Below are 19,196 nucleotides of genomic sequence, written 5' to 3' on the forward strand. Positions count from 1 at the left end.
TCACAAACACATGCACATCTACCTTCAGACTGTGTGGAGCTTTAAAACTTTTTCCTCTGGGTGAGGTAAAAGTTGGGGCCACCTCTGGTAAATCATTGAAATTAGCCCAAATTACAGTTTTTAAAAAGAAAATTACAAAAGCAGTTTTGAATCCATGTGTGTGAATGTTACTGCTGACACCAACAGACACACACACAGACACACACACAGACCACAGGATTTTGACACCTCCTACTTGACTGTGTGGAGCTGTTACCTAGTTACAGGCAGGAGACCTGAGCCGCAGCTCCAGCGCAGAGCAGCTCCGGGAGCAGGAGGGAGACGAGCGGCTACGCACTGGTCCACGGCCGAGGATCAACACTAAAACACATCCTGACGGGGAATAGACCAAGAGCTCTTCTCGCGTTATTTCACCAATTCATCCAAAATCAGCGGACGAGAGTCGCAGTGTTCAGGTAAGTTGGAGGAGTGAAGCTGCGTCCGCGGCTCTCAGTCATGTTAGAGGAGAACCAGCTGCGTTAACCTGAGAGAGAGTCCTCTGCTTCATCACCACAGGACCAACAGTGGGAACAGCTCCTCCGTGGTCTGTGGTCCTGCCAGGGGCGGGTGTAGAAACTTAAGACCTGGGGTGTGGGCAGGAGGGGGGGCTGGGGGGGGGGGGCACTTTGTAAAATGTGTTCAGACTCATTTACATTTGATTCCCAGAAATAAACTGGAGGCTACGTTATTTATTCGGTGCAGTAAACACATGTTCGGTCGTTTTGAGTCTTTGTGGAGATTTTGCGTCTGTTTTTGTCGTCTTGCAGCTCTGCAGTCTTGAGTCCCTTTGTGGTTGTGTGTCTTTTCAGTCATTTTGCAACTTCTCTCTTCTCTCATGTTCATCATCTTGCATCAATTTGTGCCTCTTTTTATTGTTTTGTGTCTGTTTGTGGTCATTTTATTTCTCTTTGTGGTTTTCTTGTGTTTTTTCATTTTTATTTTTAGCTCTATGTTGTCATTTTGCATCTCATTTTAGTCATTTTGTGTGTCTGTGAGTTTTTTGCGTGTGTTTGTTGTCATTCTTTATCTCTTTGTATTAGTTTTGTTTCTCATTTTAGCTAATTTGTGTCTGTGGGTATTCAGCATCTTTGTGTGGTCATTTTGCATCAGTTTTAGTCAGTCTGCATCTTGTTTGCATTGTGCTGTGTCGTTTTGAAGTCATTTTAAAGTCCTTTTACATATTTGTTTTCATTTTTCATCTCTTTGCAGTCATTTTGCATTAGTTTTAGTCAGCATACATCTGTAAGTGGTTGTGTTGTGTCTCTTCTTAGTCATGGTTTGTCTCCTTTTAGTTGTTTTGTGTCTCTTTGTGGCCTTTTTTCATCTCCTTGGCATTAATAGCATGAATCTGCATTAATAAATTATTTATCACAGTCACCAAAAATAAAAGTCATAGCTACAATTTATAAACCCGTTAGTGGCAGACTGGCTTTTTTCACTTCAATATAAAGCAGATTAGTCTCTAAATAAACCCTCTAATGAAACTAAGTCATAGATAGACAGACAGACAGACAGACAGATTCCAGAGGGAAATAGCAGATTAAAGTGGTTTTAAAAGCTAATGTAGAATTGATACTCCCTTGATAAGAACCTTAATGCATCATGAAAAGGAAAAAGAAATTCACATCTGAGGTTTTGATCCTGTCTGTTTTTCATAAAGCTCATATCTAAAGGAACATGTGCTTCATTGAGAGACAAATTAATACATATTTCCATATAAGCTAATGTCACCTCACTGTCAAACATAATTAAGAAATTGGCACAGTAACCTAATCTGTGTGTGTGTGTGTTTGTGGGCATGCATACAGGGAGTGTGTGTGTGGGCATGCATATATTACAATAAATTGAGACATTAAATAAGTATTTATAGTAAAATGCATGCGGAGGATTTCTAATGAGCAGAAGAGGATTTAGTATCTTTTTCTTTTCTTTTTGCAGCAACTATATTTTATCATTATTTTCCAGCAAAAAAAGAAAATGTATTGACATGGCCAACATAATAATTGTAAAGTGAACAAACTTATAATGACACATGTAATGGGTAGATATGCACATACATGTCGCCTTAGTCTCATCCCCACTTCCATGTACACTTAGTTTAGGGTTGAGGCTAACAACATTTTTCATGATCAATTAACCTGATAATTATTTTATTGATTAATCGATTAATTGTCTGGTCTGTAAAACATCTGAAAAGAGTAAAAAATACCTTTCACAATATTCTATAGTTGAATAAATGACTTGTTTTCCCTGATCAATAATACAAAACCCAAGAATATTAAAATGTTCTTAATGTAAGACCAAGAAAAGCAGTGAAATTTCAAAGTTTTTAGCATTTTTAGCATTTGCTGATTAATTTTCTTGCAGCGCTCTCTGGTTCTTCTCTTCTGATGCTGTGATGAACATGTTGTGTAAGACCAAACACAGTCAGAGCCTCTCTGCTGATTGGCTGATTGTATTCTGAGTGATCCAATAAAAATATAGCAGATTTCAGGTAAACACTCAGAGAAACCAGATCCTGCAAGGTTGGATGGTGGGTCCAGGTGGGCGGGGCTTGGGGCACGGCTGAGAGCAGTGACTGTTTTGTTGTGACATCACAAAGTTCCAGAAGTCCTGACGGCTGGTTTTAAGGCTCAGTGTCTGAATACAGGCTGTGTGCATTTCTCTGTGGACTGAGGCTTTGATACTTTCACAGTATTAATATAGAACCTGGACCTGTTTTATAATCAGAAACACATGGACATCTGCCTTTAGACTGGAGGGAGCTTTAAACTGATGTTAGACATTTATGGTCTTAATGGGCAAAATGAAAAGTTGCACAGTGAAAAATGAATTTCAGCCACATTTTGGGAAAATAAACCTAAATATGTATGTTAAGGCAAAATTAGTATTATTATAACCCACAGCTTCGTCTCAATAAGTATTCATCTTTGTTTTTACCTAGAACGCTGTGACCAGTTTAGTTAAAATGAATTCATTCACACATGGACTGTGTGGCACTGTGACTGGTTCTGAGAATTTTATCCAGATTTTTTTTTTTTTTTTACAGTCGCTTCAGTTTTTAAGATAAAACACATTCTTGGGGTTTTTTTTTTTTTGGAAAGAAAATGTCCCCACTGTGTTAACTCACTGTGTGAGCGTGATTACCAGCTGACACAATTTGTTCTGTTCAGTTCAGAGGAGCAAAACAACATCACAGCTTCTCTATGTGAAACCACGTCTGCTGCGTTTTTACACTGCACTTTAGTTTTGTTATGCATTTGACATCAAGAAGACAAAAAAAACCCCAAAAAACAGGAAATGAAAGCAAAATATTCAAATATGATTCAGTGCATGATCCTGGAAGTAGAAATTATGATGCATTCACACACTAATAGCAGCATTACGCCATCATCTGTCCATCAACACACACACTCACAGTCACCACAGGTGGGAGGTTAATCATCACGTCCTACAGTATAATTTCAGAATAAATTGCCTTCTACCAGGTCAAAAAGACAGAATCAGGGAAATCTCATAGTCTCATAGTGAAAGTAAACTATGAGGCTCCTTCAGTGTCATTTGTGTGACTGTGGATCAGTCCAAGGCTGAATCTCTTTCGCACTCCGACCGTGGAGCCAGTCCTGGTCTGTATCTACTGAGATGGAGAAACCCAGGAGCTGCTAAAGGCTCCAGCTGGTTTTCTTCTGCTCCATGTGTCAGTGACTTGATGCTGCTAAAGGTTACACAGGCTAATGGTTGTGGCTGAAGCGTTTTTTGTTCTGTAACTTTATTCAGTTGACCTTCTTGTTGCGTTCAGTGGAGGCTTTAACTGGGCTTTGTGACACCTTGCTGACTGAGAATGTGACGGGAGGCCGGAGATGTGGCCAAGGAAACATTTGTTTTGGTCTGAGAGGCGTGGTTTGGTCTGTAGAGCGACATCTAGTGCAGCGACGATCAACTACAGAAGCTTTAAGGAGCATGAAAGGAGAAAATGTTCGGCTTCATCACTTAAAACAACTGAAACTCTCATTTGATTATTTAAATAGTCGTCTATTAATTCTCCTTTGATGATCGAATCAATTAATCCTTACATCTCTGAAAGCTATAAACGTGAGGAGGGAGGCAGCTGGCCTGTTGGCTCAATTATTACATTTTAAATTAGATTAAACTTTCTTTGATAAAATTATTACATGTCTGTTACTAAGACGAACACACCTCGTCTCTGTCTGTTCATGTTGCAGCCTTTAATCTGAGGCTTTCAATTTCAGACTTGAAGATTGCTTTCATAACCTTTAGGCACTTATTCAGAAAAGAGATTGACATCTTAAATTGGCTTCACATTAACGTACAGAGATGCTTCTCTGAAAGAGGCTTTTCTCTTGTAAATGTGGCTGCAAAAAACCGAACGGTGAAGCAGGTGCACAGGTCTTTTCTTGCTCTGATATTTTCTCCCTCATGTAGAGGTAGGGGACAAAAAAGGTCAGCAAAGCTTAAAACTAAAGCCAGACCTTGATTCACTGGGTTCATTAAGTCTCTGTGACTCACCGAGCCCCGAGCAGAAGCCTTCATCACTCCTCTTCAGCCTCAGAGAGCCGCCGCACCCTCAGGGCGACAGGCCTCCTGCTGAGTCTGGAGGAGAGGGGGTTAAAAAGATTAATGACGTTGTCGTTAAATATTCATTGATCCACACGTCGGTTTATTCAAGGACCTGCTGATTCATCGTGAATAATGGCTGCAGCAGATTCAGGGGCAGCTGTGATCCTCTGCAGCAGCGAGCCCACACACAAACCGCACAAAGTTTCTTCTCCTGTTTGGACCAGTTTTCCTCACACTGATGTAGAATGATGAAAAAATGCACGTTGTTATGGGAACAGCTGATGAGGAAACAACTGCAACAATTAATCAATTAGTCGATTGGTGGAAAATTCACCAGCAACTATATTGTGTTGTTGCACGTGATGTGTTTTTGTGTGGTGTGTGTGTGTGGTCTTTTGAGTGCAGTATTTATACACAGTTATATTTACAGTACTGAGCCTGAGTATAGGTAAACTCCCCCCCCCCCCGTCAGGTGTTTTCCACCAAAAGTTCCTCCAGCACTTTGTGATTTTGTGATTTGTGTTTCCAAAGCAACCAAAGTCACGAAGGTCACCTGTCACATCATCGTTTATTATATAATAATAATTAAGCAGCAAAAATATTCAAAAAACAAAAAACAAAAACAGAATTTTATTGAAAATCAACAAAGAAAATAACTTTTGAGTGCAGGGTTCGGTCTTAACAATAGTTGAGAGATGTTCTTGACTGAGATGAAAAGATCGATACCACTCAGGTCCATTAGTGTTTCTCTCACTGCTGATTTTCTGAAAGTAACTTCTTTGGAATTGGAGAAAAAAGAAATGGTGCTAAACATGTCTGGAACGACTTTCTCTGAAGTGGAGCTCATGAGGTTTTTCTGTTGATCCTGGACGGTGCCGCTGCTGTGCGGTTAATGAAGAGTGAAATGTACTGACAAGGTTGTGTGATTTGTACATCACCGCACACCAGTGATGTACACCGCTCCTTCTGAATGTAGCACAGTGGAAACTTTTGGGGACTTCATCTGCAACATCAATAGAAACCTTTAAAGGAGCAATTTGACACTAAATACTCGTTATGTGTCCACACCGGCGACGTTAGTGACGCCGGCAGCATCCTGTCCGTCCGTTATATCTCAGTGATACCTTGAGGAAACTTCTTCAGATTTGGCACAAACATTTAGTGTGTTAGTGTCGTGTGGCGCATTTGTGTTGTTGCTATGGTTACCTCCAGGTTAATCCATCTTTGACACAGATTCAAACTTTAATTAACCTGCTGGTTCACATAATGTTTGAAGTGTACTGAGAAACGAAGTGAAGGACACCAGACAGCTATTCTCCCCCATGAGCGTGAATATTAGGAAAAACACTGAGCATCTTCTAGACAATTCAATACAGCTTCAAGGCTAACGTAAAAGCTGCCTCTTATTCAAGTGGTAAACAACTTGTTTATTCTACGTTTGATTATAACCATCATTCTTAGTTGTAAACTATAATAACAACTTTCCAGTCTCCTGCACTCACATCTGCTCCTGAACATTCACTCTCAGCTTTCAAGAGGAGAAAATACAAAAGAACACTAAGCAAATATACTATTCAAACAGCTCTGCCAGTGTCCTTAACCATGACTTTGACCTGCATTCTCACTGCAGAGTCCTGTCAGCACTGAGCACTCACTCAGTCCAGAGAGACTGGCTCTGTGAAGCAGGAGCACGTTTTGACCTGTCTTGTCACAGACGGTGTCCACTCTGCCTTTTCTGCGTCACAGCAAATATAAAACCATGATAAAGAGTGTGAAGCAAAGGCGTCACTTCCACATGTTCCCGTCACTTTTTAAAAACCTAGTTCTGTCCAACCTAAGTTTTTACAATATCACTTTTGTTCACTCTCTCAACAGAGTCTTCTTCTTACTGCACGGCCAACATTAATCAGATGAGAGAGAGAGAGAAGAGTTTTTACACTGAGAGTGTTCCCTCTCTTTTAGCTCTGTTTTTGGTCTCCACCACCTCCTGAGGGAAATATCTGGCTCTTTAGCTGCTAAATTCTTTTCAATGTAAAAGTTTCCATCCAAATGTAGCTCAAGTTTTAACTAAAAAAAAAAAAAAAAAATCAGCACAAAAAAAAATGCAAACGAATCTGAATGAATGAATTAGCAGTTGGTTCTTCGTACTAAACAGCTGGTGTTGTCAACAGTCAAACCACACAAAAGAAACTCATGTTGGAAACTTGATGGAAATATGACATTTCTGCACTAATTTGATGTTTTCGTCTCTTCATGAAGCGTCAGTGGGTGATCTTCATCATCATGTATTTGATTTTGTTTTATTTTGTTTTATTGTTACATGACTGTTTTACCTCAGCCAAGTGTGACAATGTTTTTTTCTCTTTTCCTTGAATTTCCAACATTTCCACTCAGATTTCTTTTATGCACAAATTAATATTGGTGCATGGACGTGCACTGTATCAGAGCAGTGAGGGTCAGAACAGTAGAGCTGTGGTTGAAAAATGCAAAATCTGAACCTGAAAAGAAACGTTTAATTAAAGTTGTCAAGTTAATGTAGTGCAGTAAATACAAAATAACAATATCTCCCTCTGAAATGTAGTGGATTATAGGTATAAAAGATAATACCCAAGTAAAGCACTAGCCCAGATTACAGTGACTAAATGTGCTTTGTTTCGTTTCTCACTCCTGACACCAAACCTGTGCTTTCTGCATAAACTCTGTGCACCTGAATGCATCTGTTGCATCAAGTCAGGATGACAAAGCTCCTCCCTGAAATACCCTGAACCTTTCAAGCTCTGCGGCTGTCACAGGCTCTGACCTTTGTGATGGATGCTCAGCTCGGCTCAGCGGTGCAGCAGAGCTCGACAGCTAAGATGTTGGCATTTCAGCTCCTGCAGTGATATACACAGATACACAGATACACACAGCCCCTCCCCTGCCTTTATATCTCATCAGCAACATCAGTTTGTTGTTGACTGGTGTTGTGGTGTTATATGAATCCTGTGCTGACAGAGTTTCCCTTTGTGGGAACCAGTCAGTATTTTAGTGTAGTTATCAGCATTTATAGCAGTTTATAACACTATATTGTTGTCTAGAGATTGTCAACAATTACAACTTCTCCTATAAAGACATATTTTATTATTACACCTCATCTGTTTAATTATTATCAGTTTAATCAGATTGTATTTATTTGCATAGGTTCAAATCAAACAAATGACATACAAGTAACAATGAAAATAAATGTCCAGGGAGAGGGAAGGAAAAAACCCAGTGGGCTTATTGATTAATTCTTCAAAACAAATTCACATACAAATAAAAGAAGCAATTAAGAAAAGATATTAAAGTACTCTTTAAATATGCTTTTAGGGAAGAGGAAATATGAACCAATATAATACCAATAATTGAAATAAAATAATAAATAAATAAAAATAATAATAAATAATAATTGAAAATTGATTTTTTTTACACATCTGCATCCAATTATAATTGTTAACTAACAAATACATTGATAAACACGTTTACAAAATACATCAGAGTATGATGTCAACCATTTAAGAGGTTATATCCTGCTCATGTGCAGCACTTATCAGTGTTAAAAAGGGAGAGTTAACATTTCATTCATGTTGCAAAGAAATCTAATATGCTCAAAGTGGTCAACATTAAAAAGAAAACACAAGCAAAACTGCAGAAAGAGGTGTAGTTTAAAGAAAAAGGTGCAGGAACAACCTGACACTGCAGCTGTGTGAATACACTGCTGAAAAAATTAACCAGTAAATGTACAAGTTTAAGTGAAGTTTAAATATTTTGTTTGTCTTTTTACACGTTCATTTACATTCTACTCATCTGTTTTCATTCTGTTAAGTGAAAACACTGAGGAAACTGTGTTTATGAATCTCAGAGACGCTTCTGTCTGCTCTAAAGATTAGATGGCTTCAGATAAATGGCTTCTACTCCAACGCTCATGTTTATTGAGTTTTCTGACACATAAACCCGGGGAAATAAGATTACTCACATCAGACTCTACCGTTCAAATCCGAGTGCTGACAGAATATAAATACAATAGTGTTTGAAAATGACAGATGAGGAAATAAGTCAGGATAGACCTTTTCAGTTTAAATATTGAGTGACTGATATTGGACTTGTTGACTCATTAGTCTCAACAGTTTTAAGACCAACGCTGGCTGTTGGCCTAAAATTATAAAGGCAGCAGATCAGAAATCACTGAAATTAGTTTTTTGGAAGCCACCAATTAAACTTACTTTGCATTTAGGTATGAAACTTTGTTTTGTATATGACCCCAAAACACATATTTGTGTAAAAGAAAAAGCCCTTTTGATACAACATGGGTGATAATATGCAATTTACGTTTTGTTATAGTGGAGGAGTGCATTTTTTAAATTAATAAATAATGTCTCAGAAAACAGTTTATTCCTAACTTTTATTAAGCTCATTAATATCTTTGTTATATATCATACAACTCTAAATAGAGGATAAAAGAATTGCCACTATATAAATGTTGTATAAATGTTGGATTTTTAGGGGAATTTTAGATAATTATAGTAAATGTGTCATTATCAGAAACACTATGTATTGTAATACATAGAAAAACAGTATAACAAAATGCTCAATGCATATTGTACCATAGTATAATAACTTGTTTATATATTTTTTATCTGCTTTGCTGATCACTTCTATATAGAAAAAACAATTCTTCACATATTCAATGACCTTTATCACCAGGACACAATAGAATGGCTTACCGCCATGGTGTTTGCATAATTAATTATTAAAGTACAACAGAGAACACAATGTGAAAAAAATGTTCTTCCCCCTCATAGTTGTTAATAATTAAGTAGTTAGTAATTTGTGTCTCGGTCACTTCCAAGAAACCAGATAAACCCGTCACACCCTGGTGTGTCGGATAAGGCAGCTTTCACCTTCAGCAGCTCTGATAGCTGCAGCCACATGACGCCACGTCTGGGCAAGAAGCTGCTGCTGGTCACAGTTTGTTTGATTAGTCCTGCATTGTAGCTACAATGTACCTACATTGTACCAAAGTAGCACCTTCTCTGACAACAGTCCTTTAAATAGCCAAAGGTGTAACACAAGGTTCTGTACTTGCTCCAGTGTTGTTTAAAATTATTACTTCAACACAAACTTAAAAATGTCAATTTTTATGCAGATGATACAGTTTTCTATGCACATGTCTCTGAGGATTAGAGTCTGCCCCAGTGTTCTTAAGATCAATTCTTCTTTGCCTCAAACCTGCACTAGATGCTGATGTTGTATCGTCATAATTCATGATTCTATCCTTCATCTTCCAGCCATCCACACACTGAAATTTAAATCTGGCATAAATCTGAAGTTAAAACTTTGTTTCTTACATCAGAATAAGACATTTATCTTGCTGACAGCAAACCATTGTCCAGTCGACCTTGGTGTCTGTATTTATAGTATATATACAACCTAACACGTGTCCACACTGCCAACCCTATCTTTATATATTCAGCCTGCCTTTTAATAAAGGACGTCAATAACAGAATGTTTGATTTCATATAACCTTCCAAAAAGTGACCAGAAAGAAGTCACATGACCCTCGTTCAGAGCAAGAGAGAGAGAGAGAGAGAGAGAGAGAACCATAGAACTACTGCCCTTCACCCAATAGTTAAAATGGTTTTTAAAAAATCATATTTGAACTTTTTTTTAGATAGACAATAGATAAAAATAGCAACATTAGTGGTCTGGTGGTTTGCGTGAACAGGCTGGCCTGGGATGGAGTCAAATTCCCGTCCTGAATGATCGTTTCTGTTTTCCACTGGTCCTCGAAGAGTCCAGACCAACCACTGAACATCGGATATCGAAAGATTCAAATATTGATCATGTAATTTAAGCCTGAGTGTCAAAGTAAGTAAATGTTTCATTTATTAAACAGGATTCATAATGGTCTTATTAAGTCTTAAATGTAACTAATTAAAAACCTGTAGAGACCCTGTGTGTGTCCCATTCTTTCTCAGTGGCAGCCTCTGGTTTCAGAGCCCACAGCTGCAGAGAGCCATTGATCACTCTGATTGGAGGGATTCAGAAGTGAGATTATGTGGCTGTGTCGCTGATTGTCCTGCACAGCAACACACCGCCTCAGCTCATTTAAAGAAAAGAAAAAGACAGATGAGGAGATGTTTGGATCCCAGGATGTCTCGCTCCTGTGTGACACTGGCAGCAGTTCGCAACCTCAATTTACAAACTGAATGGATTTTCTTCCTTCAGAGACATTTAAAAGGGCTGATGCTCTCAGGGTGGCTGGTGGGATGATTAATGAGGCAGAATGAAATGTGACAAATACAATGCAGATATTAGAAAGACTTCAAGGGTTTTGAGATGAGCGACGTGGACAGAAAGCTTGATGAATTCAATTCTCTGAGGCATCACATCAAATGTGATGTCACAGCGTCACAACAGTCAGGGTCTGGCATTGCAGGAAATCTATTGTAAGATGAAGCTGCTAATCTCTGAAGTTAATATTTGTTTTTCTGCTTTTTACTAGAGCTGCAATAATTATCATTTAATTGTGTTTTCTCAATAAATCAGGTTATTGTTTTATGTGTGAAATGTCAAAAAGAAGTTGTTTTCCAATTGCTTATTTTGTCCGACCAACAGCTCAAAACCCAAATATGATCAGTTCATATCTATATGACAGAGAAAAGCAGCTGCTTTGTTCTGTCATTTTAACAGCAGACAAACCCTGTAGAGGCAACTTCAACAAACCGCCTACTGACGTAGTTACACTATGAGTGGGAGGGAGATTAGAAAGATTATGCATCTTGGAGACATAGATGCATTCACACCTTTTCATCGTTTTGCTAGAAATGAGACTCAGACCTCCTGTAGCGGGTTGAGCAGTCAGATTTTAAAACATCTTGAATGCTTCTGGGATTCATTTACACTTAGCTTCTTCGATGGGCGATTTGCAGCTGATTGTGAAGCAGCTGGGATGAGTCATCACCTCCAAGTCTGAGGCCGTGGTTCTCTGCCAGGAAACTGTGGATTCCTCTGTTCGGGTTGGAAGTGAGTTTCTGCCTAAAGTTTTAGTATCTCAGCACCATGTCCACAGGTGGATCAATGCAGTGTCAGCAGCAATGCAGGGGTTGATCTGAACCGTTGTGGTACAGAGGGAGCTGAGCAGAAAGGTAAAACTTTTGATTTACCTGTCGATCTCAGTTCGACAGGAGTGGAGATGCTGCTCCTTCCTGGAGCAGAGGTGGTTGAAGAGGTGGTTCAGGCATCTGATCAGGATCCCTGCTGGGCGCCTTCCATTGGAGACCCCGGGGTAGACTTCTAACACTCTGGAGAGACTATATTATTATTATTTCCTTTATTTTACCAGGAAGTTCCATTGAGATTAAAAAAAAAATCTCTTTTTCAAGAGAGAGACCTGGCCAGGATAGCAGCCATCAATTTGAGCTTGAAGTACATGTCTCATTTATCACTATGGTGCCCCTAAAGTTATGAAGAATATATATCTCAGCTGGCCTGGGAATGGATGGATGGATGGATGGATGGAAGGATGGATGGATGGATGGATGGACGGATGGTTGGATTTTTTTGGTGTCTGATCAGCCCAAGATGCATGAAGTGCCTCAGTGTAAATGGAGTCAGTCTGTGAACAGAGAGACGTCTCTAACGACGAAAACTGACATTTTATATCAAGACCGAATGAATATGGAGGTAAAGCAGTTCTGCAATATTAAAAAGGTTTATCTTCATACTTGGATGTTGATAATCATCCACAGCCAGAGCTGTTATATCCTGACAGGAAGGGAGACAAGAGGGACATAGCATGGTGACTCACAGCACCTAATGATGGGAGAAAATTATATTTCAACCACTAATAAATGCAAAGGAGTATCACAAATAATGTTTAATGGTAGTTTTATAGATTATAGCTGTGATAGAAAGAGATACTTCTCCTGATTGCTGTTGCCCTCCAGTCAATAAGTGCTCTTTCATCACAGCTCAGTGTACTAGGAGTCCGTCAACAACATGAGGCTGAGGCAGAGCTGCTGTTGACATTATTTTATCGTATAGCGTGGTCATCTTCTCCTGGAAAACACTTTCACTCGAGAAGAGAAGAGAAACGTTCTGGTTTTTCTGCCATTTATTTGCTTCTGTTTGATTTATGACACAGATCTCCGGCTTTTCTCTTTGTCTGGTTTCCATGGTGCTGGTAATTGGCAAATGCAATGTGAAACGTCCGTAATCACTAGAAATTGAAGATATTGAAAAATGATGAATGTGGCAATGTGCTGAAATCTACTCGTATCTCATAAAGAAAAACGACATTGTTGGTTTTTCTTCTTTTGCTGTTTCAGGTTGGTTTTTTTGTTCCTCTTTGTGTGTCTTTTGAATTGAACTCCAGGAAGGCAGAGAAACTGAATGCCTTTTTTGATAGACTGTGCAGCTGTCGTCATTGAGGTGACAATAACCTTTCATTCAGTTTGTTTGATGAACTCTTGCAATGAGCTCAGAGCACATCTGTGCTGTTCCCACTGTTGATTTCCTCAAAGCAACATCAGACATTTTTCAAGGCCTATTTTAAAGGAGTAGATGCTCAATATTTTTCTGACAAAACTTTCTTTTGAGATGGTGCTTGTGATGTTTTTGTTAAAATGAGGTTGAATACTATATAGTACAGCTGTGAAGTTAATGAAGAGTGAAATGAAGCGACAAGCTTTATCTTTATGGTTGTGTAATTTGCATCACTGTGCACGTCAAACATACTGTTACTATGTGTAATAGATATTTCTCCACAGTTTTAATGTAGCACCCTGGAAATGTTTGTTAAAATGACTCCATCTGCACCACGAGTGGAAAAAATGCAAAGGAACAGTTTGGGAAATACACTTAGTGCAGTTAGATAAGAGGATGGGAACCACCATCAGGAAACACACTGGACAAAACACATTACACAAAGAGAACACAGCAAAAAACGGAAAACATGAAACATACACTTTTTTACTGAAAATTGTGAGCTTTAGAGGTGCTGAGGGTGGATTGTGTTGCCTTCACAGGGAGGCTAGCTGTTTCCCACTGTTTCCATTCTTTAAGCTATGCTAAGCTAACTTGAACGAAGATCACACATCACATGACAGTTTCTTACAAATGAATGTGTTGATTCCACAACTTTTTATGTAAAAGTCCTAAAAGAGATACATAACATAACAGAACATAACCTACAAATATAAAACCACCATCCTTCATATACTATTACTAGAAACAGGGACGACAATGTTCCATTGGTTTCATTGAGTTACCCTGTGGGCTTTTTTTTTTTTTTTTTTGCCTATATTTTTTTAGATTTTGAACTAACCCATGTGACCTTGGATGCACAGACAAGTATCACTGGATTATTCTGATGCTGAAAAAAAAATGTAAAAACCTGATGATTCTCAGGCAAGGTCTGGAGTTGTAAGGGATGCCTTTTTACTGCCTTTTCCCCATGATTTATAAATGGATTTATGGACCTTTATTTATCCAGAGAAAGTGTAAGTCACACTGAACGTAAAAATGTGTGTATCACATCTGTCCAAATCACTTATTACCTGCTCAATTAAAGAAGAAGTACCCCAGTGGGATGGAAAATGCACCTGTCTGCTATCACTCCTAACTAAGACTCCACCAGCAACTTGCTCAGTCACAGCGTTGCTTTGAGCTAAACAACAACATGCTCAGATTGACAGAGCTAACATTTGCTAATGACATTCCCATCAGCTGATGGAGGTAAAGTCATGAGGAATCATCCTGTGGGGACCATGAGTGTCTGCACCACATCACATGACAATCCATCCATTGTAATCTACTGCTCATGGCTAAAATTAACCTGAAGAAAGGCTCATTCGTTTGCTTCTCCTTTATTTCTGCACAGCAGTGACTATGAATGTGTGGCTGAGTGCACCAGCTGTTGCTTCAGTACAGATGTTTGCTGAATGTGAGTCTCTCCTACACACAGCCTCACCTCCCTGTGTGTTCCCAGTCCATGTTAACCAGAGTGCTGCTGGGTTTCTGATGAAATGTCAATTACCAGCATCGCCCATGTGTGGGAACACACTCTGTTTAATTTGTCTGCCTTATCAATACAGGACCAAATATAGCTGCTGTGGTCTAATCAATCTACCTGCAAACATCCCTCCTCACTCCAGCTTTAATTGTTTCCTGTCTGACTCGTCATCTCATACCCACCTCGATTCTATTTGCTGTTCATCGTCTTATCTGTGTCCTGTGTTTTTTCTTTGTGCCACCACTCGTCCTCTGAGTGTTATCTCTGCAGCTCCCTCTGTTTTTCATTGTAAACATGTTGATGCTCGACAGCATCACACATTGCAGCATTTTACAAAAGTGCTTTGGCTCATTTCTCATTTCCTTTTGCAATACCACCAAATGCTGATTTTAATGCTTATCACAACTGTATATATTATACACACGTTTTCTTCTCTTCCGAACATCATTACCCTCAAGAGCAGGACTGCAGCATTTACCTTTGAAATGTTTGGGGGAAAGGGGAATGCATGGAGGGGAAAGGAAAAATAAATGTAATTTCTTCTCCATTTGATTGTTATCAAAATTCTGCGGAGTACTGAGTGTATTTCCATCAGGGACGTGGCCACATACAGGCTGTTCCACTTCACCGGTGAAGGTTATTGGGACTGTATGGAGTCTGAATGAAAAACCTGCAGAGATGACTCAGCTGCTGAGAACCTTTATTTCACCTATATATCTATTTACAGTTAATATTCTCCTAATAACATCAGCCAAAATACAAATTTATGTATCAATTATCTGTAAAAGGTTACAAAGATTAAAAAAAACATGAGGTTACTTTTATAGATAAAAGTAACAAACATATAATGGGCATTAAATCAACACACCACAACTTTTAGCTATATGTACCTAATAAAACTGCCTGTGTGCAGATATAAATATAAATTTATTGTTGACTTATGAAAGGAAAAGAAGTAAAAACATTAAAACTACATCAGACTCTAGACTACATCATCTGGATTTATAGTCAATCATATAATCAATTAAGTTACATTTGATTGCATATGATTGATTGGCTGAACAATATACAAAAAAATCATATCGCAATTATTTTGGCAGATATTGTGATTATGATATGAGTCACAATTTCAGTTGGATAATAATTTTTGTATTTTTCACTGAAAAAAAAATGTAACACTGATGATGATGTGATTTGTTTTTTAGGTCTGTACCGAACAGACATGCTGATTTACATCTGGAGAACATGAGTGGAGCATCACATTTTAAATTCTGACCTCTGCAGAAAGTGTGTTTTTTTTTCTTTTGGCTGTTTGTATAATGTTGTCGAAATAACTGTTGTGCGTTCTGTGTTGATGAAGAACTTACTGTTGGACAGATTTGACTTTAAAATGCATCAGTTCAACTGTAAAAATACATTGTCATGATGCTCTGATAAACTGAGTGCTACGTGGAACATGAAGAGAAAATTTGGATGTTTTTGGGTTGTTGTTTTTTTTGTGTGGGTGTTTTGTGCAAATTAGACAAAGACAAAGCAGATATAAGGATAAAAATGTCCATGAAATTTCTTAAAATGATTCTATAATTATGAATGAAGGGGAGGAAGTACCCTGCTTTTGTATGTTATTGATTTTGAGCACTTTATTTTTAGTGGTAGTTGTTTCAACTTAACATCTTGGTTGGTGTGTGTCTTTGGAGAAATTTTAAATAACTTACAATTAAGAAAATCTTTCATATGGAAACATTTTAAAACTCAATGTCTTGTGCTCGTGTGTCATTTTAGTGGGATTTGTCCTTGACGACTAGAAAGGACCAAAATGTCTCTTAAATAAAAGCATATCAGTGAAAACTACTGAGAACACAGGCACCTTGAATCTTTTTATTCCCATTTTTCATCTCTTTTCATTTCATTCTCCTCAGAGATGAAGAAAGGTAGAAACATGTGAACGCTCAGTTGGTAACTGATTTCTTTCTTCCAGCAGAGCAGATGGGCGGGAGCTGAGACGGCAGACGGACAAAGCGTCAGGAAACAGCACATCGAAGATGACGGATGAGATGTGGGAGAACAGCAGCTTCGCCAGCCCCTCACCCGGACTCCCCCTGTTTCTGCTCATGTTCAACAACAGCGATCTGAACGAGACGCTGCTGAACTCCACCAACTCCACCGGCCCAGATGTCTCCTCAGGTCCCAGCGTGGCGGGCGTCCTCATCCCACTCATTTACATCATTGTGTGTATCATTGGCCTGGGAGGAAACACTTTGGTGATTCACATTGTGCTGCACTACTCGAAGATAGAGTCGGTCACCAACATCTACATCCTGAACTTAGCCATCGCCGACGAGCTCTTCATGCTCGGCCTGCCGTTCCTGGCGGTGCAGAACACCCTGCAGTCGTGGCCCTTTGGCTCCTTCATGTGCCGCCTGGTCATGACCGTCGACTCCATCAACCAGTTCACCAGCATCTTCTGTCTGACGGTGATGAGCATCGACCGCTACCTCGCTGTAGTTCACCCCATTCGGTCTTCAAAGTGGCGGCGCCCTCAAGTGGCCAAAGTGGTGAATGGCACCGTGTGGGCGCTGTCGTTTCTTGTTGTTCTGCCCGTGGTCATCTTCGCCAACATCCAGAAGGCAGGAGGCACCTGTAACATCGCCTGGCCTCAGCCGGCTAACATCTGGAGGGCGGCCTTCATCATCTACACCTCTACTGTTGGATTCTTCTGCCCTCTCCTCATCATCTGCCTCTGTTACCTGCTCATCGTTTTCAAGATCCGCAGCTCGGGTAAAAAAGTCCACGCCACCTCCACCAAGCGCAGGAAGTCGGAGCGGAAAGTGACGCGCATGGTTGTGATTGTTGTTGCCGTGTTTGTCTTCTGCTGGCTGCCCTTCTACGCCCTCAACATCATCAACCTGCTGGTGTCCCTGCCGCCGGAGTACCAGGGCCTTTACTATTTTGTCGTAGTGCTCGGCTACGCCAACAGCTGCGCCAACCCCATCGTCTACGGCTTCCTGTCAGACAACTTCAAGAGGGGTTTCCGGAAAGCGCTTTGCCGCTCCACAAGGAAGGTGGAGAACCACGAGCCTATGGAGCGCCAGCAGCAGCAAGAGGAAGGGAGGAGGGCGCTCATGCCCAGGGAGAGCCTGAGACGGGCAATCAGGGACGAAGAGGACGACGATGAGGAGGACGTGTCAGAAATGACTGAGATCTACAGAATCGCCCAGAACGGAAACAGCAGCTTCCAGCCACAGAGCTCGCAGCCGCTGTTCTCCGAGAAAGGAGCAACTCCAGGAGCAACGGAGCTGTCGTCCCCAGACAAGAAGGAAAAAGCTGGGGACACAAAAGGGAAAGATCCAGTCAACGGGTCCATGCTGACTGTCCCATTGCTTCTCAATGGAGCCAAAAATGGAAGCATCAAAACTCTGCCAGAGGAAAACCTGGAACAGAGCACATCCTTGGAGATAAGTTATTTATAGTAAACAATGGACTTGAAGCTTCTGTTACTTGAGGCGAACTCAGTATTAGATCACAGGGTGGCCTGTCTCCGATCCACAACACAGAGCTGTTTGTAATAAAGCAAACAGCCCATTAAAAAAAACCCAGACAGGGTTTAGAATTGATTTTTTTGATCAATGGACTCAAGGGAGTCAGTAAAGATTTACCATCATACAGAATGTATGAGTGTTTATAATGTTTATAATGTGTATATATGCATGACTGAATGTACAAATTTGTGCCTTTATTTACTGTTATCACCTTTTATTCATAATGTGACATCATTTTCTCAGAATTTACTGTATTTAAGCTTAAATCACTTCACATTAGTGAAAGAGAACATCGACAACATGTCTATTCCTTTATTGTAGATAGAAACCCCAACAATACCTCTATCTAGAAATTCTGTTTATATAAGACTTATTTGTGTTTGCCATGATATTTGACGGAAATGTCAGCCTTTAGGCAACAAAATCACTTTGGTTAAAGTTCAGTTAAATGTGAATAAACATGTCCTGTGAGAGCCTGAACAAAACCAGTAGAAAACAAATGAAGATGTTAACATTTTGCGACTTTGCAGGCACGTTCACTCATTATGAGGGCAGTATTGTATTTACTGTTGCACATTAAAAGTGTATGAACACATTTTCTAAGACAGGTGGTTCCCATCAGATGTTCTCGTTGATCATTACCAAACATAATATATGAATATTAGCTTATGTATATAGCTTACGGTCAGGCCCTGACTTTAGGTGTTGTTAGAAGTTAATCTGAGCTTTGTTGTAGCTGAAATTGTGACTTTGTGAAGGAGTTAATTTTTAAGTAGTGCGCAATAAAGTTGCACTATGGACAGAAAACTGTGTTTTATTGCACATTTGATGATAAAACCAACATGTGCTGCCTGATGCCTCCTCATCAGGATGGATGTGGAATGGCGTTTTTTTGTTTCACTTTATTGTACAAAAAAATAAAAAATAAAAAAAAATCACAGTATTCCTGTGCTGTAGTGTAGTTTTTAAAAGAGCAAGTTTTTGCTGTTGCTAATTAGCCAACGTTA

The 19,196-nt window shown here is 39.5% G+C and overlaps 1 protein-coding gene across 3 annotated transcripts; it reads left to right on the plus strand.

Annotated features, from left to right (window-relative positions):
• Positions 1-322: 322 nt before the first annotated feature.
• On the plus strand, positions 323-18,996 carry LOC139611615 (somatostatin receptor type 5-like). Of its 3 annotated transcripts, none has more exons than XM_071466434.1 (2): positions 323-455; positions 16,632-18,996. In XM_071466434.1, exon 2 carries the CDS (start codon positions 16,693-16,695, stop codon positions 18,118-18,120), a length of 1,428 nt encoding a protein of 475 aa, XP_071322535.1. In that variant the 5' UTR covers positions 323-455; positions 16,632-16,692; the 3' UTR covers positions 18,121-18,996. The 3 variants fall into 3 exon arrangements, with proteins under 3 accessions (XP_071322535.1, XP_071322543.1, XP_071322552.1); XM_071466442.1 differs by having other exon boundaries at positions 324-455; positions 16,629-18,996; XM_071466451.1 differs by lacking the exon at positions 323-455 and adding an exon at positions 10,147-11,661 and having other exon boundaries at positions 16,629-18,996.
• The last annotated feature ends 200 nt before the right edge of the window (positions 18,997-19,196 follow it).

Source organism: Trachinotus anak, unplaced genomic scaffold, assembly GCF_046630095.1.
Source record: "Trachinotus anak isolate AG129_WGS33_773 ecotype Australia unplaced genomic scaffold, CSIRO_AGI_Tana_v1 ptg000003l, whole genome shotgun sequence".
In the NCBI taxonomy this organism is placed as follows: Eukaryota; Metazoa; Chordata; class Actinopteri; order Carangiformes; family Carangidae; genus Trachinotus; species Trachinotus anak.

Excerpts from the sequence above, each read along its gene's own strand:
- LOC139611615 (XM_071466434.1), top strand. The coding sequence starts at position 16,693 with ATGACGGATGAGATGTGGGAGAACAGCAGCTTCGCCAGCCCCTCACCC.